Genomic DNA, 27,185 nt, shown 5'->3' with positions numbered 1-27,185 from the left:
TCATAGATCAACAGCAAAATGAACAGACTAATTTTTAATCTCTAAAAGTAAAAGGCAAGTAATGTATCAACCTGTATAGGCCTATATATATTAATATTTATTTGAGAAATGTCCAACATATTTTTAACATTTAAATTTATACATATAACTAAGTCATGCAAACAAATATGTTGTAATAAATAAATACATCAATAAATATTAAACTTATAAATGTGTATATTTATGTAGTGAAATATATTCAATAAATGCATTAAAAGCCAAAGTTTTATCATTGGGTCACCTAACCACCTTCCGTCAGTGAGCTAACTGTGCTATCAAGCTAGCCTAATGCTCACTTGAGGTAAATTTTTTTTTTTTTCAAATATTTTGATTTTACCACCTAGTTATACTGCATTAAGTGTAAAACAAAGGATTTGATAGACAGAAATATGTTATTATAGTAATTATGATAGAGAGAAACTATGCCCTCTGGGGGGGGCGTTTTACCCCTCAGTGTAGGGGGCGTTTTACCCCACAAGCTATGACTTTAAAAAAAAAAAAAAAAAAAAATATATATATATATATATATATATATATATATATATATATATATATATATATATATATATATATATATATATTTACATATAATTATATTCCTTATAAATAACATATCCTCTCAAACTACAGACTTCACTATTCATCTATCATACATCACTGTGATATCCTGCAGAACAATATTCTCTTAAACACTTGTTAACTAATATCTGAAAATTTTATCCTCTTCTCTTCAAATACGTAGCTGGTGTCAGCTTCTCCAAGGAGATTTGTTTATCCCCGTTGTCAAACGTAGTGCATAGCAAAAGTGAAAATGTATCTTGACTCCCTCTAGTGGTTATTTTGGGAAAAACAGGTGGGGGGAGTTTTACCCCAGTGGGGCGTTTTCCCCCACTCTACCCTATCCCAAATATAGAATGTTTAAATCCAGAGAAATAAGCTATTTTAACCAGGACACGGTTGTGCGTTTCTAGTGACATCACACCTTACCCTCGCTTTATTTATAGAAACAAAGGCCAAAGACACGTTAATATAATGGGTTTTATTAGACAGATGAGCAACTGTTTGTATACATTCATGGAAAAAAAACGAATCATCGTTATCGTAGCCCAACACAGTCTTATTGTTTAAATCAGATTTCTTGATTTACCTCGAGCCTACCATGTTTTACCATGCCAAGTATCGATCTCACTGCAGTGTGCAACAAGTGTCTCATAGTAGCCGCTGAACGAACGCAAAGAGTAGCATTATAACATAACTTTCAACACACTCAAATAATGTTTCTAATATGATAAACCAGCAGTGTTGGGGGTAACGCATTAGTAACTTGTAAGTAACTTGAGTTAGGTAATAATATTACTTTTCCAAAGTAACTAGTAAAGTAATAGCCTTGTTAAAACCAGACCATTCTCAGTAGTAACTGAGTTATGGTCTGGCAAAGCTTCATAGACAAATCATTTCCAAAGGGGCGTCACCAACGGGCGTCGCTCAAATGCCTCTCGGCGCAATTGGATAGACCTAAAACCAATCAGAGCGATGAGGGAGATGACGTATGCAGAGCGACGGAGAAACATCGGACTACTTGTGTTCTCAAATAGGAAATGTCCCCGGTTTCCATTTCAGAAATCTGGTCACCTTACCTAAACCACATATTAATGTTTAATATATTATTTTTAAAATGTAAACAAAAAGAGGCAGGGTGTTTTATACTTCGTTTTATTATAAATATATAAGATAATCAATGTAGGCCTAGCTACGCGTTGCCTGAACCACATTCGTGTGGCTATTATTATTATGTTTAATTTTAATTTTTTTATGAAATGAGGCAGTGGTGTTTTATGACATATTTCGTACGCGAACTTCTGACTTGCGTCCGGGACTTACCAAGTTTGACTCCAGAGAACGAACTCCCGAGGACGGGAGGACACTAGTCCGCCTACTATGCTCTTGACAGTATCACTCAGTATATATTTGTATATGTAGTGCACGCAATGCATATTATCTTCAATGCATGTTTATAACAAAACGAAATATAAAAAACCCAGCCTCTTTTCGTTTACATTAAAAAAAACACACACATAATATAGGCTATGATTATCACTGTTAATAAATTAAATATGACACAAAACACAACCCAGTCTCTTTTTGTTAAATGTCAGTTTATGTGTGATCATCAATAGCAATTATACAAGTATAAGTAAAAGGTATAAGAAGCTATACAATAAATAAAGCAATTCAGTCAAAGTCAGCGCCAGGAGACTACAACGGTTAAGTTTAATATCTTAAAAATATAAAGTTATGAAACTTCACTTTGCCCTCAGATAAAACGATCTGTCTAGGAACAAATTATAGATTAATGAGAGCAAAGATCAGCCGTTAGATCTACTCAAGACGAGACGGTTTAACCACTACAGAGACATCAGAGCCAGCGGCAGACGGCAGAAGGACTGGCCGAGGAAAGGCGCCTCTCGGCGGGCTCAATGATCGATTGAGCGCCGCTGAACCACTGGAACTCACAACTCCGAAAACGGCAGATCAAATTTAAAAAAAGGCGCTCTCTTTATAAATAAACCACAGATTTGAGCTTTAAACAACTTCATTCACTCCTGAAAAGGACTTAAAACTATATTTTGTAAAACATGAACACTACCAGAGGACTCTTGCTAAGACCCATTCGTTTTTCCACACGACTTTTGCCGAATCCAGTCGGTAAAACAGCGATAACATCTTTTTTAGATATAAAGGCTTCGAGTGTTGTTCTTTGCTCGGGTTTTAACGAAAAGGAGAAGTTTAAATCGCTTAAAACAGACGCGATAGCTGATTCGAACGAGTGATGCTCCACAGCAGCGGCAAATCTGCTTCAACGTCGCTGCGCTGTCGTCATCGTGTAAAGCCCGCCCCAACGTTTCTGATTGGTGCCGCGATTTCTAGGGTTTAGAAATGGGTTTGAAAGGACTCTTTGCCAGACTACTTGCAGAGCAAATCTAAATTTGCCGGACGTTGTCTGGGTTTTCCCAGGCTAGTAAAGTAACGCATTAGGCTACTTTTCAAATTTACAACAAAATATCTGAGTTACTTTTTCACATTAATTTGACTGACAGCTCTCCTGCCCCCATGTTGAGAAAAATAAGTGCAGCGGTGTTTTGTGTAAACATTATGGTTATTGTAGGTCTAGACTTAATGTGAGCATTTATTTATCTCACTTGCACAATAAAGATTCTGTACTCTTCAAAATGAATACAATCAGTCAAATGCAAAATCAGAGTAGCCTACTATGCAAACCTCCAATAGTTAAATGTTATATAAAACAACTATTTTTATACATTTAATCTACCTTTATATTTAATTTACCAATGTCTTGCTGCTGACCTTTGATGATGAAAATTACTAGATTTTTAGTTTTTATTGGTAAAACTTTTTTCTCCTATATCCTATTCTACCATTATCCAGAATGGCAGCACAGCAGAGCTGCGCCCTCTACTGTTCATGCGTGAATGTGCATTTTTACCTCCGCCTAGAGCTTATTATTTCAATTTTGGTATGAAGAGGTCTTTACCGTTGCACAAAATTTTTTTATAAAAAAAACAAAAACAAGCCCAGCCCATGTGAGAAAAAGAAACGCAAAAGTAACGTAACGCATTACTTTTCTTAAAAAGTTACTAAGTAACTCAATTAGTTACTTTTTAAGGGAGTAACGCAATATTGTAAAGCATTACTTTTCAAAGTAACTTTCCCCAACACAGTAAACCAGCGCTGCGTTACCCCACATACACATGAGCAGAAGAAGCAGAAGAAGCAGAAGAAGCAGAAGAAGCAGAAGCGGCGACTGTGGCATAATAAAAGCACCGCGATGTCAAGGCGCCATCAAGCTAAGCTTATGTTTTCAATAAGCGACCTCTAGCAGCGAAAAATTAGGCTACATATTGTGGCTTTAATACTGAAAAGTCCTAAATAAATAACTTTTTGTTTGTGTGTGTATATTTTGTGAGTGGATTGTGTTTATCGTCAAATGCGTTAATTGTCTATTTGTTAAAAACACAAAGAAATAGCTTTTGAAAGATTATAAACAATAAAGTAACTTTAATACACAAACTCTGTAAAAAAAAAAAACCCTGTTTTTTTCCCTCAAAAATCCTGAAAGGTTTTATGACACAACAGGACAGACTTTGATTAAACATATTTGTCTGTGGTGTGACTGATATCAAAGTCCCTTATAGTCTTTGTTGATACATAACTTCACAAGAATGAATAATCTTCATGGACTTTGAATGGGTGGATGACATGGATTTTTAAGTATGAACTATGTCAAAATGTTATTATCTGTGAAATATGTAGCCTATTTTGTACTTTAGTTTGAAGGTATCATGTAATGTTAAGGAGGAAAAAGTTAAGAGTTTTGACTTGGAAATGTAAATAAGTCGCAATAAGCATATTAAAGTACCGTAATTTAAAAATACTCCAAAATAATAATAATAATGTACAAATATTCTGTAGGCTAATTATTAGCTATACACCCCTGTGTGTTTTAATGTTTTAAGGTGGTATGTTTTGTTTTTTAAAGGTTTCAGGTTTGCCATCTCAAAAAAAAAAGCTGTTATTGTTTTATGTCTGATGGTTGACAAGTGCTCTCAAAAAGTCGTAATTTAATGTTTTTGCATATTGGGAATTCTTCTAATGCTGTTTCATGATTCTATTTACATTATTCGGCCTCAACTCTACCTTTGCCAACACCATCGGTATTTAACACCGTCAGGTGAAGGTTTTTGTTAATTTTGAAGATCTCAATTTATAAACGGTTTAAAACATCAATGGAAGTACATGATATTATCTCTTAAAGGGTTAGTACAATAATGTAAAGGTTACAATAATCTTACGATGCGACGACAATAGTTTTTGTGCGCAAAAAAAAAATCAAAATAACACCTTTATCCAACTTGTTCTTGACTTCCGTGTATGCCTCCACGACGCATGCGCGAGAATATGACGCAGATCCGGCGTTCGGACACATGACCCAGAAGCGATTTGTTTACGAGCAGAGGAAGACGCGCGTGTCTAAGCTGTTGGATTCTACATTGATCGTGTTTTAGGTTTTAGGTGTTTAGGTCTGTATTTCATGGATTCCCGAACACCGGCGCTACGTCATATTCTCGCGCATGCGTTGTGGAGGCACACACGGAAGTCGAGAACAAGTTGGAAAAAGGTGTTATTTTGATTTTTTTTTGCGCACAAAAACTATTGTCGTCGCATTGTAAGATTATTGTAGAGCCACTGTGGTGAGATGGACTTTGTAACGACGTTTTAAGTGCCTTTCATGGATCTTGGAAGTGTGAATGTACTGAATTTAAATGGAGGCCTGTCTGAAGCCTTTCTCAGCCATCAGCTTTCAACTAAAATATCTTTATTTGTGTTCCGAATATGAACGGAGGTCTTACGGGTGTCCAACGACATGAGGGTGAGTAATTAATGACAGAATTTTCATTTTTGGGTGAACTAACCCTTTAATTACCTAAGAACATATATGTTTAATATTAATACAAGGGAGGAGAATTAATGAATTTAGGAACTGGGTTGTTCATAATAACCTCCCTATGGGCTCCCCATAGGCAGTCTCATCAGCAACAACGATGAGACTGCCTATAGGGAGGAGATCCAGCACCTGGCCACATGGTGCACCGAAAATAACCTGCTCCTCAACACCACCAAAACGAAGGAGCTCATCGTGGACTTCAGGAAGGAGTCAAGAGGCACACACGACACCATCCACATCAATGGAATGGCTTTTGAACGTGTCTCCAGTTTCAAGTTCCTGGGGATCCACATCTCGGCGGACATGTGGACGACCAACACCTCCAGCCTGGTCAAGAAGGCTCACCAGCGCCTCTTCTTCCTGAGGACACTGAGGAAGAATCAGCTCTCCTCGGCTATCCTGGTGAACTTCTATCGCTGCGCAATAGAAAGCATCCTGACCAACTGTGTGGCAGTGTGGTATGGGAGCTGCTCTGTTGCGGAGCGCAAGGCACTGCAGCGGGTGGTGAAAACTGCCCAGCGCATCACAGGGACTCCACTACCTGCCATCGAGCACATCCAGAGGAAACGCTGTCTGCATCGAGCTCGCAGCATCCTCAAGGACTCCTCTCACCCAGCCCACAGACTGTTTTCTCTCCTGCCCTCCGGCAGGCGTTTCAGGATCCACCGGACCAGGACCAGCAGACTAAATAACAGTTTTTTCCCCAGAGCTGTCTCTTTACTGAACTCAAACCCCCGCTGATCCACTCCCCTCATATACTGATAACTCTCCTACCTCACATCCACCTTCACTTTGTTATTTGCACTACCGACTGTTTATTACAGTAACAACTGTTTACTTATGCATTTTGCACTACCATACCGTAACTGGATTATGCTCATTTGCACTGCCGACTGTTATTTACAGTACCAACTGTTTACATTTGTATTTTGCACCGTACTTCTAACTGTAATATGCAACCACTTCCACTGCACTTTTACACTTTTTTTCGAATAGCTTCTGTCCATGATTTATTGCACTACCTTAATCTACTGCCATATTCCTCATTTTAGCCTAACATATCATTGTATACCTCTATCTGTAAAATTCTGTTTATAGTAATAGCCATCTGTATATTATATTATATTCATAGTCCATATCCACCTGTAAATTCTGTTTATAGTATTAACCATCTGTATATTATTCACTGTACATATTCACCTGTAAATTCTGTTTATAGTAATAGCCATCTCTCTATTTATAGATATATTTATATATATTCAGTACATATCCATGTCCTGCACTTATGCAAACGTTGTATATCCTGCACTTGCTGCTATTGCACTTCTGGTTAGACCTAAACTGCATTTCGTTGCCTTGTACTTGTACTTGTGTAATGACAATAAAGTTGAATCTAATCTAATCTAATAGTGTGGGGGGAAAAACAGAGAATGTATATTTTATGACTTAGCCTCTTCACTGAACACCATTATTACTCAACTGAAAACTTTACACTGTTTTTGGATAGATTCAATTAAATTAGCATGATTTTTAGATTTTTAGTGTGACACAAATTAAGTTATGAAGTGAATAAATATAAAGTTTTTGAAAAATATTTACAGTCTGTAGCCTATGCTTCATTATCTGAGACCTTTGTCAACAAAAAATACCAATTTTTAATAATGTAGTGTTCGTTTTTATTTTTTAACATCTAAAACTTGACCTCAAGAATCAGTGACTTGTAGCAAGCCGGTATATTATAAAAGTCTCTCTTCCCTGAAACCACAACTCAACTACATCTTCCCTGAATGAATTCGCTAATGACTTTAGCAGAGTGCTAGGTGGAGTGCAACTCTCTCTCATTTGCATATCTAATCAGCTTGTGATGAGTGCCATGTGTACTCGACTGATATCTGTTTAGGGAAAACAGATGAAACGTAATTGGTCTCATCTGTGAAATGGCTCATTAAGAAAGCACATGTCAAGGCCAACGATGAATCCGTGCACATTTACGATTCCCTTTCGAGAGGTCTCTCGTATTGCGTATGGGAAAACTCCTTTTCTCGAGAATATGAAGCAAAAACTTTATTCTATAGTGTCTATGTAAAACGCAGTGCCGCTGCACAGCCGATAGACCAACGCGAGCTGCGCGCTGATTGGCTGTGCAGTGGGAACTGCATGAACCTATGGCGAGGCGGCAGAGAGAGCGAACCAATAGGGGTCGCTAGAATTCCCGCCGAACAAGGTCTCTACAATTAGCATATCTGAGGCTATAAAACACCGTGTTTTGACATAGGAAATCAGATATAATCTCCTTCAGCGATACCTATGTTGACATCCAGAATAGAAGCCCCGCCGTCGAACAGCACTCAGCGGAACTTCTCTACAGCCCCGAGGACGTCGGATTCCTGCTTGGTCGCCGCCTGCCGTTCCAGCTGCTCCATCCGGCGATATAGCCTTTATTTCTGTCTGTGTTATTTTGTGTGTGTTGCCGCTGCAACCCACTTCAAAAAGAGCGCGAGCGTTGTTGCAAATGCCTCGCAACCTGGAAATATACATACAGCGTCGAGTGTGAAGCTGCATAAACACCAGGTGAGATTACTCAGCCAAAGTTGTTTCCCAAATACATTTTTATTTGTTGTTTAGAAGACATTATCTTGAGAGACTGTGTTTTTGGTTATCATGTTCTATATTCCCGGTTTCAGCCGTTTGTATTTGTTAAAATCCAGCTCATAAAAAGAAGTCTTAAAGGGTTATTCACCCAAAAATGAAAATTCTGTCATTAGTTACTCACCCTCATGTCACCCGTAATTCGACACCCGTAAGTCCTCCGTTCATCTTCGGAACACAAATGAAGATATTTTAGTTGAAAGCTGATGGCTGAGAAAGGCTTCAGATTGGCCTCCATTGGCATTCAGTACATTCACTTCCAAGACCCATAAAAGGCACTTAAAACGTCGTTACAAAGTCCATCTCACCACAGTGACCCTACAATAATTTTACGATGCGACGACAATAGTTTTTGTGCGCAAAAAAAAAAATCAAAATAACAACTTTATCCAACTTGTTCTTGTCTTCCGTGTATGCCTCCACGACGCGTGCGCGAGAATGACGCAGATCCGGCGTTCTGACACATGACCCAGAAGCGATTTGTTTACAAGCAGAGGAAGACTCGTGTGTCTAAGCTGTTGAATTCTACATTGATCGTGCTTTAGGTCTCTGTGTAGTTCTCAAAATGGGGCTTAAGTGTGTATTTCATGGATTCCCAAACGCCGGTGCTACGTCATATTCTCGCGCATGCGTCGTGGAGGCACACGGAAAGCAATAACAAGTTGGATAAAGGTGTTATTTAGATTTTGTTTTTTTTGCACCCAAAAACTATTGTCGTCGCATCGTAAAATTATTGTAGAGTCACTGTGGTGAGATGGATCTTGGAAGTGTGAATGTACTGAATGCCAATGGAGGCCTATCTGAAGCCTTTCTCAGCCATCAGCTTTCAACAAAAATATCTTCATTTGTGTTCCGAAGATGAACGGAGGTCTTACGGGTGTCCAACGACATGAGGGTGAGTAATTAATGACAGAATTTTCATTTTTGGGTGAACTAACCCTTTGAGGTGCACTGATCAACGTTTTACGTCTCGTCTCTTAAAGTTTCTTCAAGGTTGGTAGGTCTGCTGGTCCCCTTTGTTCACCTTTGGCACTTTCTAAAGCCAATAATACTAATCCTGCAGCTGCAGTTCCAAGAGTGATTATGTTGGTGACCGCGCGGAGAGCAAAAGAACGCCTTAATTTGGAAAAGGAGTTGAATGAGAGGGAGACTGTGGAGGAGGGGGATGGGGAACGAGAGGAGCATGAAAAGGACCAGATTTCAAGGAACTGGCAAGATTTCAGAGTTAATTGTGCTAAATCAGAAGCACAGGTGAGAATTTGTGACCCCTCTAGGCCTAGATTTGGCACACTCATAGAGGAGAGTCTGATCTGTCACCAAATCAAATTTGAGTCTTTAACTCAATCCCTCTAGCGCCACCATCAGTCCAAAGTTTGACTCATGTTTATGCTAATAACTTTTGAACCATAAGGGCTAGAAACAATTCTTGTTTTCCTCTGATTCCTTGGCTCAAGACGATTCGATGGCACAATGACAATTTTCTGTCATGAAAAATTTAAAATGGCGGTAAAATTTTCGAAAACCCTACTTTTGCAAACTCGTCCTAGACGGTTTGTCTGATTTGCTCAAAAATTGAACCAGATCATCTTCAGACCATGCTGACAAAAAAATCTTGCAAATCAAGTTGATTTGTCAAATCGTTTTCGATAAAAGCGTAAACAAATTTTACATAACGCTTGCGAAAACACACTTAAGGCAATATCTCTACAACACTTTATCGTATTCAAACCATACTTGGTACATGTCATCACAAGCATGATATGAGGCAACATGCAGCGTATCGGCACATTGCCACCTACTGGTCCGGAGATATGACAATGGGCTAATTTTGGTTATAACTTGGAACACCGAGGGCGAGTAAGTGATATTCAATATTATTGGTTATAACTTCTGAACGCTTTAGCCAAATTTCCCATATCGGCCATTTTGAATTGTCAAAAAAATGCTATATTTTACAAACGCATTAGTGTATCGTTACGAAACTTGGTATGTGTCTTTCGCGCTGTGCCCTGAAGGTACTCATAACGTTTTGGGGCACTACCACCTTGTGATAAAGTTATAACAATTTTCAAAAATGCTAATAACTTTTGATTAAATTAGCCTAGTTTAATGAAACTGGTTATAATGCATTCCTTGGCTCATGCCGAGAACATGGATGCCACTTATGCCATATTTGGCAAACCTTGTCCTCTCATATTATTATTTGCGAAACCTACTTTTTAACTCGTCCTAGACCGTTTGTTTGATTTCCACCAAAATCGAATCGTATCATCTTCAGACTGTCAACAAAGTTATGGATTTTGCATCAATAGATGAAACAGTTTTTGTATACTGCAGCGACGAAGTTGAGGCATGATGCCAAAATGACTCTTGAGGCTGTATCTCTGCAGTGCTTTGACATATTGGCATCAAACTTTGCATGTGTCATTGTTCCCTTATTCCAGGGGTGTCCAAACTTTTTTTTTTTAAAGGGGGCCGGATTCGATGTTGTGGACATACCCGGGGGCCGGTCCCTTTTCTATTTTATTTATATATATAAATAAACAAATAAATAGGGCTGGGCAAATTAACGCGGGCGATTAATTTTTTCAGCTTAACGCATTAAAAATATTTAACGCAAATAACGCAGCGTCCGTTTTTATGTCAATTTTTGCTTGGCGTTACATGATCATCACGCTCTTATTCATGTAAATGCTTCCAAGCGCGACAAGACACAAGAGAGCGCACTGTATGCCAATGTCCTGTGTGTGGAACATAGACCGTAAAAAAATAGGTGTGGATGCGTCTCATGTCAGCTAATCAACACACACACACACACACTCGACTTATAGACTCGCGTCAGTTTCCTGCTCACATCGAGTTCTCTTTTGCTTTTGAACAAACAAGAACACAGAGGATTTTGAGTATTCTCATATTAGGAGTCTTAAATTAGTTAAATAACGTCTTAAATGAACTTAAAGAGTTGTGAGGAAATGAGATGCGCGTGAGATCCGCGGCTGTTCTTAAAGTGACAGGAGCACTGATGTCATTAATGTTCATCAAAGAACAACAGGAACAGTGAAAATTGTAGCTTTAATGATGATTAATCTATATTTCATTTATTATTTATGCAGTTAAGAAAGGTGTTTGATAACTATTACATTTATGTATATGTAAAACAGGGAAGGCCATGGGTAAATATAACATTTATTATTTTGGGTTTATGTAAAGATTGTTTTAAGTTCACTTAAATTAAAAGTTGTTTTTTTAAAGCCTAATAAATTTTGAAATTGGGAGCTTTCAGTTATACTGTAATGTAACGTCATGTTTCATAGAGACATTAGTATCAGTGATACTGGCCTTCATTCATAAGATGACAATACAACGCATATTTAAAATATGCTGTCTTTAAATTGTTTATACATTAATTTGGGGAGTAACTGAAATTATTACAATATTAAAAACTTAAAATATTAATAACTTGCGATTAATCACGATTAATTACAGAAAAAAATTTGATTAATTAGTTAATTTTTTTTAATCGATGCCCAGCACTAATATATATATATATATATATATATATATATATATATATATATATATATATATATATATATATATATATATATATATATATATATATATATATATATATGTATGTATGTGTATATGTATGACAAAAGCTTGCACTGACAGTAGAGTAGCTTGAGATAAGACAGGGAATGTATAGATATTTAACAATATCTGAACTTTTTGGTTGATGAAAGTTTTAAGGGGTGAAATTTTAATATTACGGAGTTAGAACTCTATTCTTATTTAAATTTAATAAGTGCTCTATTTAGATCAAAACAGGTAAAACCACACTACAAAACATGCTTTTCTGACTTGGTATTTCTGTCTTTTTTCCAGTCCAAATATCAAAAAATTCTTAAATCAAGATGCTTTTACTAAGTAAAATATTTTTTTTTTTTCTTTATTCCTGGGGGGGGAAATCGAAATGAATTGATTTTTTTTTTTCTTGAAACAAACTAAATTATCTGCCAATGGATTAGAAAAATAATCTTCCAAAATCTTCCTTAAAGATTCCAAACAAACATTATTTTTCTTACCCCATTGGCAGATATATTTGCTTGTTTTAAACAAAAACTCACTTCAATTGAATTTTATTTTCCAGAAAACAAGAACAAATATCTAATGTCATTTAACTTCTCGTAACATCTTGATTTAAGAATTTTTAGATATATTTAGACTAGAAACAGGACAAAAATACTAAATTACAGCATTTTTTGCAGTTGCACACAAGGCAAAAAGTAATACATACTATATATATATATCTATCTAGAATGGTGTTTAGTCTATAGACATATAAATACAAATGCTCAAAACTGCAAGTTAATGACAAAAAATAGTCTGCAATTTGGCCTTTTATTACTCATTTAATACATGTCTACATTACAAATTAAATAAAATTAGATATTAACCTACATTTCTGACAAATTACCACGGTTACAGGTGTTACCACAGTAAATCCATGATAAATGTTGCGAATTGTTGTTTGAAAAGTATTTGAACTAAATCGGCTTAGCGTTTCTCCTGATTTGCACGTTAGTGTTGTTAAGTCAGCGCTGTTTAACTGGATTTAAATCAAATCACAGAGATTCAGTACCGAAGACCTCAGCGCTGAACTCGAACACTTCTCGCGGGCTTCGGAAGGTTGTTTAGTGGTCATATGATCGAGTCACTCAGCAGGTAAACACATTTGAGTCAGAGCTCGCGAGTTGCGCAGAGCACAAGCAGCGCTGTTTCGTTCCGCTTTGGGCGTGGTTTCCCTGGCCTAAAGTCTAGTACTGCCACCTCACGGTGACATCGTGAAACTGCATGATTTGTAAATGATCCGTGGCGGGCCACATATAATGCATTTTAATAGACGCGCTGCGGGCCGTTTTAAATTCATCCCCGGGCGCATTTGGCCCGCGGGCCGGACTTTGGACACCCCTGCCTTATTCTGACCACACCACATAATTTCGTATCTGTGCCATCTATTAGTCAAAAGTGATAAACCATTAAATTATATTATTAGTGACCCTATATATGAGATTTCAGTCATTTTGTCTAATCTTCTTAAACTGTATAATTGTTCATTGTTGCAGTTGGTGTGACACTCAGACTACAATGCATTTTTCAACCTTTTGCCTAAAATCAGTTTTTTTTTTTTTTTTTTTTTTTTAAATTGCTCATTGCTGCAATTGATCTGACATTGCCAGCCATTTTGGCATGTCTTGTCTTTGCGCTTGGCCCCGGTATTGCTGCTTGCAGCTGTATTTTTGTATGAAACTGCAGTTTGTGCCTCAACTTGTGGAAAAGCTACTTCTGATTTTATACGTTGATTCATGTCACTGTCTTTTTAATGGTGATGATACACAGGCAGGGCTCCAGAGTGCGACCAAATGGTCGCATTTTGCGACTAAAATTTGAGAGTGTGCAACTGAATTTTACATCCAGTCGCACATGTGCGACCTGTAAATTTGCCTGCTGTCGGTACTGGAGAAATTAAGAAAATACACTTACTAATTATAATTGATAGACGTTATGTCTGGCAAATTCTATCTTTGCCAGCCGTTTCTATATGAGAGAATATTAAACCATTTGTCCGTGATGCATTTCGCAATCCAGAAGAGAGAGAAAGCGAACGAGCTATGTCACGTGGAGCTACGCGAACACAACACCACAGTCAGCTTTAATGAGTGACGATGGCCAAGAACTAAACAAAAGTTTAGTCTGCTTAAACTTTAGGGATGTGCTGTGATATTAATCTAATTTTATTTTCGATTTTGGCTTCCAAGAATTATAAAAAGATGGAATGAGGTAAAACTATTCCTATAGCCGTGTTCAGTCGAGCGCGACATCCTTCCCTTCACAGCCTTGCGCTGTCATTTCTTGTTAAACCTAAACTAAACGTCAGATTCAGTGATTGTTGTAAACTGCAGTCTCTACTGTTGCTAAACTGTGGAATGTGTTTGATAATAAAGAGCTATTAAATGCACAATAATCCGCGCAAGAGACGCTGTTTCCAACTTCAAGGCGGCTTATGTGTGTGTGCTGCGAAATGGACCGACTTGCACTTAATATTTTAGGCTTCGTGTGCGCGTCTAAACCATCAAATAAACAACAAATAGCCGGTGTCAAAATGACCGGATTGGAGAGTAGTTATTTTAACAGTTTATATCTTAAATGGGCATAAATAGTTTGGAGAAATAGGAGAATATGATATTAGTTATACATTCAATCGGTCTTAAAGGGGCAGCGTCTAATAAACCTGCTGACGATTGAGCCATTAATTCGAATCGAACAAAAGGCAAATAGAAAATATTCACATCTCTTGAATTAATAACTTTAGCTTTTATAAGCATTAATCTATCAATTTATACAGTGAAAACTATGCAGTGTTATTTTACATTTCATTACTGTATTAGATTTCTTTGCAGGTTTGTTCTTTACTGTAATATTAATGTTAGCAGACCTTCCGAATGCCTGCACACTGGTCCATTTACAAATAGATGTTTTATATTTTGTTCAAACTTTGCGGTTTCTTTTGCTATAGATATTTTACTTTTCAGATTATAAAGCCATGTTAATTATGTTCTTAATTATGTTTTTTTTTTATTAAAAAAAAAAAAAAAAAAGTATAATAAAAAAGAACCGGTAAGAATACTGTTAAAGTACCGGATCGATAAGCAGTATCGGTAAGAGTAGTAATACCATTAAAACCTTAACGATACAGATCCCTATTAGTAATACAGTGGAAATTAGTAGATTTGGTTAGCATGTTGATTTACGGTGTGCGCCCCTAAAATTTCTGGTTGTGCCCCTAAAATTTTCAGTTGGGGGCCACTGTGCTCCTAGTGAAAAAAGTTAGTCTGGAGCCCTGACAGGGCAACTTTTTGAGCAATGTTGCGGTCAACAGGCAACCAGGTAAGACCGGGCCCATGACTGATCTAAAGCATCCAGATAGAAATTTGTTGCCCATTCCCAATGGGCAAGCAACATTGCTTTGTAACATTGGCCAAAGTTGCCCCACGTATCACCTTTTAAGGTGGTTGGCAATATATTTATATAAGCTAATTATCTTTTTTTTTTCTTCTTGCAAGTATGCCATTCTGAATTCAGCCTTTCTCTTTGGAGTTACTGAATCACCCATTCCACTCATTCATGCAGGAGCAAAATGCCAAGTGTGCTGGTGGGACACCGCGTCCCAGGTTGATCCTGCTTTGGCTTTGTTTGGAACTCTTGGTGGGGTAGAAACCGTAAGTAGACATTTTTTAAATTATAACTTGTTCCATAACTAACTTACACTATAAAGCGACATCAGTCGCAGTTGTCTACGCTTGGACCCTGCACTTTATACAGTGAGAGATTTACAATGACCCATTTGTTTTGTGGCTTAAGCAATTGTGTACATCTTAAATTGGTGTCGTCTTTTGTGTACATAGTTGACTCTTTTGAGGGAGGCTCTGTCATGACACTGGCACAAGGCTTGGACTGCTTCACTTTCAGAGGAAAGACATCCAGGCCAAAAGCGACGCTGAGGTGGTTTGAATGAGCCCCAGACTGGACCAGCTCAGGCCTTACCTGGACAAACCTCTACACTGGTCACCATCCATCACAGCTAGGACATCACACCTTCTGTTATCAGAAACGATGACTCTTTCCACAGTGTGAACACTTGTTGGGTTTGACTTCGGTATGGATTTCATTGCTATTTCACTCTAACTGCAAGAGTGAAGTTTTGGGTTGCCACGGTGGGGTCATTTCTTTTCTAAAGGAGGTTTGTTTGTTTTTTTTTTTTTTTTTTTTTTTTTTGTGCGCCTCACACTTGCTAACTCTGACCCCACTCCCTTATTTTTGTTTTGTATAGAGAATTGTGCCCTTTTTTTAATTGTTGGTTTGTTTTGAATACGGCAGTGTTACGGTTTCTCTCCAGTGTGTATCCTCATGTTTTGTCTCTCAGAGATGCAGAAACGATGACTTTCCACAGTGTGAACACTTGTTAGGTTTGACTTCGGTATGGATTTCATTGCTATTTCACTTTAACTGCAAGAGTGAAGTTTTGGGTTGCCACAGTGGGGTCATTCCTTTTCTAAAGGAGGTTTTTTTTTGTTTTTTTTGTTTTTGTGCGCCTCACACTTGCTTACTCTGACCCCACTCCCTTATTTTTTTTGTTTTGTATAGAGAATTGTGCCCTTTTTTTAATTGTTGTTTTGAATATGGCAGTGTTACGGTTTCTATCCAGTGTGTATCCTCATGTTTTGTCTCTCAGAGATGCAGAAACGATGACTCTTTCCACAGTGTGAACACTTGTTGGGTTTGACTTCGGTATGGATTTCATTGCTATTTCACTCTAACTGCAGAGTGAAGTTTTGGGTTGCCACGGTGGGGTCATTTGTTTTTAAGTGCGCTTTTACAGTAGTTTTTACTTCCACGACTACGTAAAAGATACTGTCACTTTAACTATTTATTTTATTTTGTGTACAGCTGTTTCCAGATGGAGGACATGTAAAAGACCCTTCTCTGTGTTTGCCAACATTTAGATCAAAGTTGACCCTTATTTTTTTGTTATTGTTAATTCATCTGTGTATGTTCCAAAGAGATGTCTTAAGTGTCCTTTTGACTTGTATTGACTTTTAGATGCCTTCAACACAAAGGATTTGTTGGTTTAGCTTGACTTAACCTGGTTTCCTTGATTGAGTGCTCTTTAAAAGAGTTAATACAATGAAACTGTTCTTTCTTTGTATTAACTCAGAGTAACCTGGTTGCCTTAATTTTCAGTTCCTTACTTCAAGTTAAACCAACAAATCCTTTTTTTTTAAAAACCTGTTCAATCCTCCCCCTCCAACCACATCTTCCCCTTCACAGTTCAGTATAATCCAGATTTGTTCACATCACAAAATAAAAATAAAAAAAAGTTTCAAGTTGTCTTCAGCTGCTTTAAATTCTGCCTCTTTATTTATTTTTTTTCTCTCCACATGTTGTACAATGTTGAGGTCCCTACAGTATTTACTAGATCCAGCACTTTCTAAATCTATGCAGTACACTAAATTCCAAATGAGGGGTTGCGATCATACCATAGCACCATGTTGGGTAATTTGGGCATATCACACAGCTGTTTTTATAAACTTTTTCCAGTAGAACCATTAGTACATTGGAAAGGATTTGAGTCAACTTAATGGAAATATAGATTGCCATAAATAACCCTACACCCTCTTAAAAAGGTTTTGTGAGCAATCTGCTGTTATGTTGAGTATTTGCTTAAACTAGCTAGTACATCGTTATGTTAAAAATTGAAATTTTCCCAATAAACTAAAGAACTCTGCTTTCAGCTATAGGCTTGTGTAGAGTAGCCTTGCCAAGCAACGTTTACTGACCCTATAAGTGATAGCTTGTGTTTTTATTTTATTTTTTATGTATAGGCATCTTGGACAACCAAAAACAATAAGGTGACTTCCAGCACAGCACATTTTTGTCTCCCTCTATCACACCTGAGTCAACTAATCAGCTTGTTAGTAGAGAGGGCTGGGGTGCCTCCAGGACAGGTTTAACAAAACTATGATCTAATTCATACTGCCTGCTACCTCGGCTGTGATTCATGCAGAGTTTTTTGCTTGCGTGAACATGACAACTTGGCATTGAATTGGGTTAGGCCTAACATTACATTAACAGGGTTCCCACTCTTTCAGCAACCATTTTCCAGGACATTTTCAATTTTACTACGGCGGGAATAAAAGACAAGGATCCTACCAAATATTGCTTTCTAAGTCTTTAAAAGCTGTACAGTTTATTGCCATTACTTAAAAATCCAGCATTTTTCAATACGAGCTCTTATTCATACATTATGACTATGGAAGCTTGTTTACTCCACAGAATAAGAAAAGGTAATTGACTTTTTATCTCGCTATTCTGACTTTATCGCAATTGCGAGTTTACATTATTTCTGATATAAACGCGAAAATTTTTGCAATTCTTTTTTCCTCAGATTTTGACTTTATAACTTGCAATTGCAGTTTAGATCTCACAATTCTGAGAAAAGTCGGAATTGCAAGATATAAACTCGCAACTGCATAAAGTCAATTGTGAAGAAAAGACTTGCGAGTTTATATCACGCAATTCTGACTTTATAACACACGTGACTTTATATCAAAATTATGTGATTAGGTAGCAGCTTACGAGTTAACATTCACTGCATACATTTGAGCAGTTAATAGCATTAGCAAGACTAAACATCATTATTCAAAATACTACTCACACGTATCAAACTCAGCATTCCTGAACATGTGCTTTCTGCAACTAGCAATAAACTCTTTATATTCGGCTAAAGACATACCTTTTTTTTTTTAAAGAATTTTCCCAGACAAGATTTTCCGGGACATTTTACATTTTATCAAATTTTCCATGTGTTTTCCAGGACTGGAAAATTAGTCATCAATTTTCCAGGTTTTCCAGAACGAGTGGGAACCCTGATTAACCCTTTAAGACCTAAGGGTATTTTTACAATTAATTTTCTGCCTGGTTTTATTTACTAAAAAAGCTTGTAAAACATCAACCCTGTTGTGCACAGACAATTGACACACCTCTTTTTTTTTTTTTCAAGACAAGTTGCACTGTCAGTATATTTGTGTTGCATTGATGTCACCTGAATGTAAAATAAGTTATGGGACCATAAAGACAAATGAAAACATAAAATGGAAATTGAATCACTCAAATATTTATTGAAAACACAAACAAATAAATAAAAGCTAAGCATATTTCCTCTGGAAAACAGTTTGTTCAAGTCTTTGGAGTCCTGGAGCTCGGGAATAAACATGAGAACTAATACAGAACCAAAACTATTTACATTTTTCCAAAAAAAGTCCAGGCGTTTTTGGCCTCTTTGGATTTTGGATATTTACTGGTGCCAAGCCTCAAAACAGTTCCTATCAGGAATCACACAGAGGGCCACATCACAGGCTTTGCATTTCCAGGGGGTGGCCTGTTTGACCTGCCTCTTCTGTTTGCAATTCACACATTGCCTTCTACCATAGGAGGCCTTCTTGCTGGTATCAGTTTGGTCAGATGTTGGCACAGGTACATGGTCACTTTGTTGCTGGGTGGGGGGAACAGCAACGGTAACACCACAGAGTTGGGCTGTCAGCTCCTCCAGAAAAGCCCTGTGGGTCATGGGCTGTTGCTGCTTCTCTGCACAAATTTCCTTGTGAAGTAAGTAGCTGTTGGTCGCAGCAATGTCCAAAAAATGGTAAAAAAATGTCCTGTACCATCTCATCGTTTTATGGTGAACGGAGTAGTATTGGATGAGTTGATCAGAAAGAGCAACACCTCCCATATGCTTGTTGTACTCAGTGACAGGGGTTGGGCATGGAATGGATTTGGTGTCCCAGCCTCCATCCTGAGTTCTTACCCTTTTCTGAACTGTGTTTCCAGAGAAGGCCGGGTGAATTGTGGAGCAGATAGAGACTTCCCGAGTGTCCATCCACTTTACAAAAACCAGAGGGCCGTCACGGATCCACCTGATGGTGCCCCTAGGATCCTTTTTGGTCATGGCATTTGTGGTTGTGCGGGGGCATCCTCGTCTGTTGTCCCTGTAGGTGCCACATGCTCCAAAGTTCATGCTGTAGAGATCCATGAATAGCTTTGGACTTGTGTAGAAGTTGTCTACATACACATTGTAGCCACTCCCTAGGGATGATTTGTTCATGAGGGACATAACCGAGTCGTATGCCAGTCCTACACCAGAATCAAACACAGACTTCCCCGTGTATACAGAAAAGTCTAAAGTGTACCCAATACTGCTGTCTGCCAGCACAAAAAGTTTGCCAGTGTGAGCCTTTATTGCCACCATCCTCTCATCCACTGAAAGGTTCTGCCGTGGGTGATAAAATGCTCTGCACGCATGTTTGATGTCATCTAAAAGGGGCTTCAGACGAAACAGCCGGTCATAAGCTGGTGTCCCTTTCTTCCCGTCGTTGTGGACATCTTCATCAGGGTCACTCATGTGGATGTTCCAGGAAATGACCTGATACCGGTCACGTGCCATCACTGAGTGGGGAAACTGTTGGCTGAAAATTGTATTTGTCCTCCAGTAGTCCCGGATATTTGTCAGTCTCACCAGTGCAAAAAAGAAAGTCAGTCCTAAATATTTGAAAAATTCTTCAACAGATAAGTTTTTCCAGGAATATTTTTTCCCACTGGCAATGTTTTTTGCAGCGTTTGTGTTTGTGTTCTTACACAAAGTGGTTGCTGCACTGTCACTGACAAAAAGTTTGAAAAGGTCCAATGGTGTGTATGTGGATGTGGGGCTGAGCTGATGTCCTGGCTTTCTTGTGGGGACGAACCTTTTGGGCACTGGAGGGATGTCTGGCTGACTCTCACTGTTCCATGATGGAGTTGGGGCTGCTGGCTGTGGGGATCTAGATCTCGACCTAGTGGATTCAGGACTCTGTCGACCCCTCAAGCTGCCGGATCCGGATCTTGCCCGCGCTCTCCCTCGTGATCGTGACTGCAGCCGTCCATGACCTATTCCTGGCAGCTGCTGGGGTGCTGCAGCAGAAGTGGAAGGGCCCTCCACAGCGGAAGAATGGGAGCTTTCCTGTCTGGCTTGGGTGGGTGGGCTGGTGTCTTCTTCATTATCACGACTGTAAAACAAACAAATAAAGCAAAATATTAGATCATACATATCAGATCAATGAGTGTTTTTGTATTTTATTTCTCACATAAGATAACAATGGCTGAGATTGCTACTGTACCCCCAACCCACTACAGCTAAAAGGTGAGCAGTGTTGAAAGCCCTACCCCCCCACCACAACATCCTTGAGACATTCTCTCCACAGCTAAAAGGTGTGACCTACCCCCCACTACAACATCCTTTGTGCATCTCTAGGTAAACTCACTAAACCTCAGACAAAAAATGGCTGAGACAAAGTGTAATCCACAACTCTTACTACTCTGTAACAGACATAGAAAAACGAAATACTACTTTTACAGAACTTATTTTTACATATTTAGAAAACGCCAATATAATTATTATTATATGTAGAAAACGCTACTGTGCGCATTTCTATTTTATCATATTACTTTATATACATATACTTTTACAGTAAATAAATAAATATCACTTACTCTTCAGCGGGGTCTAGACCATCCTGGTAATCTAGTTCCTCATCAGTCAAAAAGCTCTCTTCTCCTGAATATTCATCATCCTGCGTGGCATCAAAAAAGGCCAGCGCTTGATTTGCGTCCATATTTCTCCGACGATCCTCAAACTTTCTCCACAAAACTGCCGCGCGTCTCTCTCTTCTTCTTCTTCTTTGATATTTATTGGCGGTTGACAAACAACGAAATGGTGTATTACCGCCACCGACTGGTATGGAGTGTGGATAAAATGTACACATTTCCTCCCTTTTTATATTCTATTCCATAAATTAGCCACTTTTAAATATTGAAAAATAAAATTATAACATTCATTTCCTGACATATTTTTAAAAATATCTCCTAATATAAACCGCATTTTTATTTTTTCTAGATTTGCGTCTCTCTCTCTCTCTCTCGTAATGACGTCACTTTGTAGGCCAACCCGGAAGTTAGCGTCGCATGGGTTCCCTCGATCAAAAAGCCATTCATTTTCCCCATAGACTTTTGGAAAATCGCAAAAAATAAGATCTGTGTTCAACAAAGAGTAATGACCCTTACACGTTTTGTCTACCAAGATAATCTTTACAAGTTAATCCAAAATGTATACATTTTGAAGCCCAAATAAAGCCGTCAGATATAAAATGCTAACGGTAGGCTATAAACGGACTACAGCACACCATGGTCGCGGATCAACGTCATCATCAAGCTTCCTCAAGCTTTATTTAAAAGCACGCTCGCTCATTATGATCTGCGCTGTGTATGAACACTTATCCACTTTTTCATGAGAAATATTGCCCAATCGTTTTTCCCAAAAATGTTAGAAACTAATTTTTTTTATGCGTGCCTCTCTGAGATTTATCTTTTGTTAATGTTTTTTCAGACAATATGATTATCACTGTGATAACATTAAATGACATGAAACACAACCCAGTCTCTTTTTGTTAAATGCAAGTTTATGTATGATCAATAATACAAAACGTATAATAAGCTACACATGAAATAAAGCAAACAATTCAGTCAAACATTAAAAGTCAGTTCTAGTCGGCTAACTTACAAGTTATAGCCTAAAAATAAACAAGTAATGAAACTAATCTTTGCACTCAGCCTAAACGATTTGCCAGGGAACAAATTGAGAGCAAATATGGGCCGTTAAATCTCCACAAGACTAATTATAGCTGGAGACGCTACAGAGACATCAGAGCCAGCGGCAGACGGCAGAAGGACTAGCCGAGGAAAGTCAACTCTCGCCGGCTAAACAAGCGCTGACCGCCGCTGACTCACTGGAGCTCACAACTCCGATAACACCAGATAAAATGTTTAAATAGGCAATCTTCTTATAAATAAACCACAGATTTGAGCTTTAAACAACTACATTATCGACTGAAAAAGTCTTAAAACTAAGTTTTGTCACACATTAACAGTAGATTTTAACACAAAAAGACGTGTAAACACAGCCCATGTCAGCCATTTCTCAACGAGATAAACATGTGAAGAGAGTAAACTCCAAATGTTCAAGCATCCAACTTTGCGCGAATAGCGCGATTTATTCACGCCACATAAGTTCTTCATTCTTCAGGCTGAAACGCGGGCTAGTGAGAGATTGCCTGTTTTTCACGATGACGTCTAAAGTCCCCGCCAAAGGATGTAGTCCCTTTTAGCAACTTGTTAGCAACCATCGTTTTTAAGACACAATAAAGTCTTAAAAAATCACAAGCAGGTTTTAACTAGTGTGTTTTATGTCATAGATTAAAACGTGAAAATATATAGAGGCTTTGTTAACCACAGACCTTATTTCAGGCGATTTAGCAAAAACCCATTCAAAAAACCCATAGACTTTAGGGCGAGGGAACCCATTGGGCTAAAATGCTAACTCACTTCCGCGTTTTGGCCTACAAAGTGACGTCATTACTTCGGCACTCTATAACAGAGATGACGGCTCAGCCTGTCATTGGTCAAACCCTAAAAAAAAATGACGGAAAATGTATAAATTATGGACATCAAGTGGATACATCTTGGATGTAAGCGTTTTGATTTATTGCTGAACAACTCCGAAAAGATGCACATGTTCCAGGCTGGATAGAAAACCTTCTGTAAAGGCTACAAAGACACCCCCGTGATGGCTAGCTTGTTAGCTTTATGCTGAAAAAAAAAACGGTAAGAAAATCGATAAAACTTTCATTAAATAATATAAATATTTATCGGAGGTGCCGTGTGACGTCGCGGGCGATGCCGTCGGGCTCTGAACACACAATGGTGTTGTCACTGCTGAAAACTCCCATATATACAAATAATTATTTGAAAAATAGAATTTTCGTGCAGCTAGTAGGCCAATCCCCAGTGTAGGCCCATGGAAGCCTGTGTGTAATGCTGCCTTCACGTGCTATCGGAAATTTGATAATTCCAATTTCTGAAGTCGAGATTACGAGCTCATCCCATTAAAATTTCGAAAATTGAGTGCGTTCATTTGCAATTTTTACCTAGGAAACTCGTATTTACGATAATTCCGAGAGCACGTGAAGGCAGCATTAATGCGCCCCTGTGTACAATAGGAGTTCATTGGCTAAAAATGTAAAGCCTTGAAAGTATTAAAACTGGCCACAAGATGGCAATAAATACATTTAAGTATGCATTTGTACACTGTTCGTTTGTCATGGGAACAAACAGACATTATGTAGTCTACCACCAGTAGCCTATGTTTAAGACATAATCAATCTATTACGAGTAAGGTTAGATCTATTATCTAATCATATATATTTATGTATATAAATTAAAATTAAATTCCGATAACAATGTTCTTCCATCTACTACACTTTTAATGAATTGACATGCCTTTTCTAGTTTGTGGTTAGTTTATTTAAACAGGTTGTGTGTGTATGTGTGTTTTATTGAATTTACAGTACCCTGGGAGGATGCTGCTGAGGAGGCAAATGAGAGGAAGTGTTTCAGTATGTGAAGATGGCAGCGGATGCTCAGCAAAAAGATGAAAAGCATTTGGTCTGTCCTAGAGATTGGCTGCAGGGACTTTGTGGCAACATCGATTTACTCATCTCACTTGTGCAAAAACAGATTCAGTATTTCTCAAAATGAATAAAAACAGTGAAATGCAAACTCAGAATATTATGGTCCACTTTAGAGATTATACTAACACATGAGTAACTTTGCAACCTCATGTCAACTAAATATCAGAGTATTGTAGACTGTTAAATTAGGGTTAAGTGTTAGTAATAAGTTGAAGTAGTTGCAAAGTTATAGTCAGTAGAATGTGAGCATTAAAGGGTTAATTCACCCAAAAATGAAAATTCTGTCATTAATTACTTACCCTCATGTCGTTCGACACCCGTAAGACCTCCGTTCATCTTCGGAACACAAATGAAGATATTTTAGTGTAAATCTGATGGCTCTGAAAGTCCTCCATTGGCACAATGCACGGTTCACTCTCAAGACCCTTAAAAGGTACCAAAGACGTCGTTACAAAGTCCATCTCACTACAGTGGTTCTAAAATAACTTTATGAATCGGCGAGAATAGTTTTTGTACCTTTTAAGGGTCTTGAGAGTGAACCGTGCATTGTGCCAATGGAGGACTTTCAGAGCCATCAGATTTCAACTAAAATATCTTCATTTGTGTCCCGAAGACGAACGGAGGTCTTACGGGTGTCGAACGACATGAGGGTAAGTAATTAATGACAGAATTTTCATTTTTGGGTAAACTTACCCTTTAAAATAAAGTGTTAGCCGTTATTAAGCAGACAGTCTACTAATACTCTAATGAGAGTTAGTTAAAAATGTAAATGTGTAAATGTAGTTGCAAAGTTACTTACGGTGCACAGGGAAACTTTTTTGAGCAATGTTGCTTGGGCACTTTCCCATTGAGAATGGGCAACAAATATCTATCTGGATACTTTGTTTCACCTGGTTGCCCACTGATGGCAACATTGCTCAAAAACCTGCCTCATGTATCATTGCCTTTACAGTTAATAGAATGTCTAAAGTGGTCCATCAAAATAAAGTGTAACCCATTTCTCTTCTAAGTTTGATTCATCTATCTAAACTACGGTGACGCATTGCTGCCACATACATATTTTTTTCACTCAATTATGTCGTTAAAACGACAATTTTCTCATAATAACGAGATATGTTGTTAAAACAACATTTTTGAAACATTCATATTATTATTATTCATATATTCTGAAACTATATTGTCTTTCTGTTTTTAATACATTTCTTGAATGTTTGTCTTAATTACAGTAGGCCTATTATACTGTAAATAGTTATGATATTTGTGGCTGCACCGGGGTCCGTCATTACTAGGTTAAAGTTACACCACTGAGGCTAATCACGAGCGATCCATGGCACCTGTTACCCATGGCTGTTAAGAACTGTTGGCTACATCAATAAATGACAACAATTTTGTGCTATGGGCACTGTCACTGATACAGGCAGCAGATGAGCCTATTTTACGCTGAGCTTGCTTCTGCTTCTCAAACAAGTGTGACAAAGGCATTGGGCTAAATAAATTCTCTAATGTGGATACAGGCATATTTTGTACACATCACTATACAACACATGTCCTTATTAGAAGAAAATATATGTCGTTTTAATGAGAAAAATGTGTCGTTTTAACGACATAAGATCTCGTTATTACGAGAAAATTATGTAGTTTTTACGTTATTACGAGAAAATATGTTGTTAAAACGACATAATTGAGTGGAAAAAATATGTATGTGGCAGCAATGCGTCACCGTACTAAACACCAATGTACACTGAAAAAAAAGTGTTGGATTTACATGAATCAGTTAAGTTACATAATTTGTTCATGTAACTTCAACATCATGGAATTGAGTCATTTTAAGTGACCCAATTAAGTAGCCTCAAAGTGAATTTAATATGGCTCCCTGACATGATTCAGGTATTCAATTTCATATATTCATTTATCCAATTAAATTTCATATACTTTAAATTCACACAACTGAATTACAATACTGCACTAACTAGTTGACAAACGTTTAGCTAGCAATAGCACATATTAGCATCTTAAATGCTAAGTATTTAAAGCTCTTTCAGAGCAGTAGCGACAATAGCTGCATCAGTCCACAGCCTAAACAAATGTTCCACTCTTCTCCACAAATGGTAACCCACTGCAATGTAATTTGTTCTAATCATTTCAACATAGCTGAACGTTAAATGGTATTACACATTATCAAGTCTCCCCCTTTTCTCATCTTGCTCAAAAATACATAAAATAACAACATTTACTGGCTGTTCCTCTCCACTTTTAGACACGCACTTGCGAACTTCCCCAAGCACTTTACCATCTGCCAGTACTGGGCTCTCATGCAACGTAAGCAATGACGCACAGCCGAGTGAAAGAGACGGAGGGAAGTTAGAGAGTGAAGGGCATAATAAAAACGAACTGGAATGCAGCACAGTTCGTTTTTATTATGCCCTTCATTCGCTAACTTCCCTGCGTCTCGTTCACTCGGATGTGCGTCAATACAAAAGTGTTAAATATTCAGCATTCTGTATGTATAGAGGTGTGTTTGGATTGTTTTAAATGTTTTTTTTTTAAATAATTAAAATATCAGAGTTATTTGTGGTTGGGTAAATTAAACGCGATATGCAGTGACGTCACAATCTTGTTGCATTGTGGTATATGAAGCTGCCTAAAGTGTACATATGAAGTAGACTCGAGGGAGTGAGGGTCTGTCCATATAAACTTGTAAAATGGAACGCACTTCAAAATGGCGGCGGGGATTCCCCCAAGGGTAAGTGCTTAGGGAAGTTTGCAAGTGGGTGTCTAAAAGTGGAGTGGAACAC

At 37.9% G+C, this 27,185-nt stretch overlaps 1 protein-coding gene across 1 annotated transcript; it reads right to left on the bottom strand.

The window, feature by feature from the left end:
* Positions 1-18,930: 18,930 nt before the first annotated feature.
* LOC307121330 (piggyBac transposable element-derived protein 4-like) lies at positions 18,931-21,541 on the bottom strand. Its single transcript, XM_079808858.1, has 2 exons — positions 21,359-21,541; positions 18,931-20,874 (listed from the first exon to the last, which is right to left on the bottom strand). The coding sequence occupies exons 1-2, from the start codon at positions 21,478-21,480 to the stop codon at positions 19,131-19,133; spliced, it is 1,866 nt and encodes a 621-aa protein (XP_079664984.1). The 5' UTR covers positions 21,481-21,541; the 3' UTR covers positions 18,931-19,130.
* Between the last annotated feature and the right edge of the window lie 5,644 nt (positions 21,542-27,185).

Source organism: Gobio gobio (assembly GCF_949357685.1).
Source record: "Gobio gobio genome assembly, chromosome: 2".
Taxonomy (NCBI): domain Eukaryota; kingdom Metazoa; phylum Chordata; class Actinopteri; order Cypriniformes; family Gobionidae; genus Gobio; species Gobio gobio.
This window is presented reverse-complemented; position numbering and strand designations above follow the sequence as displayed.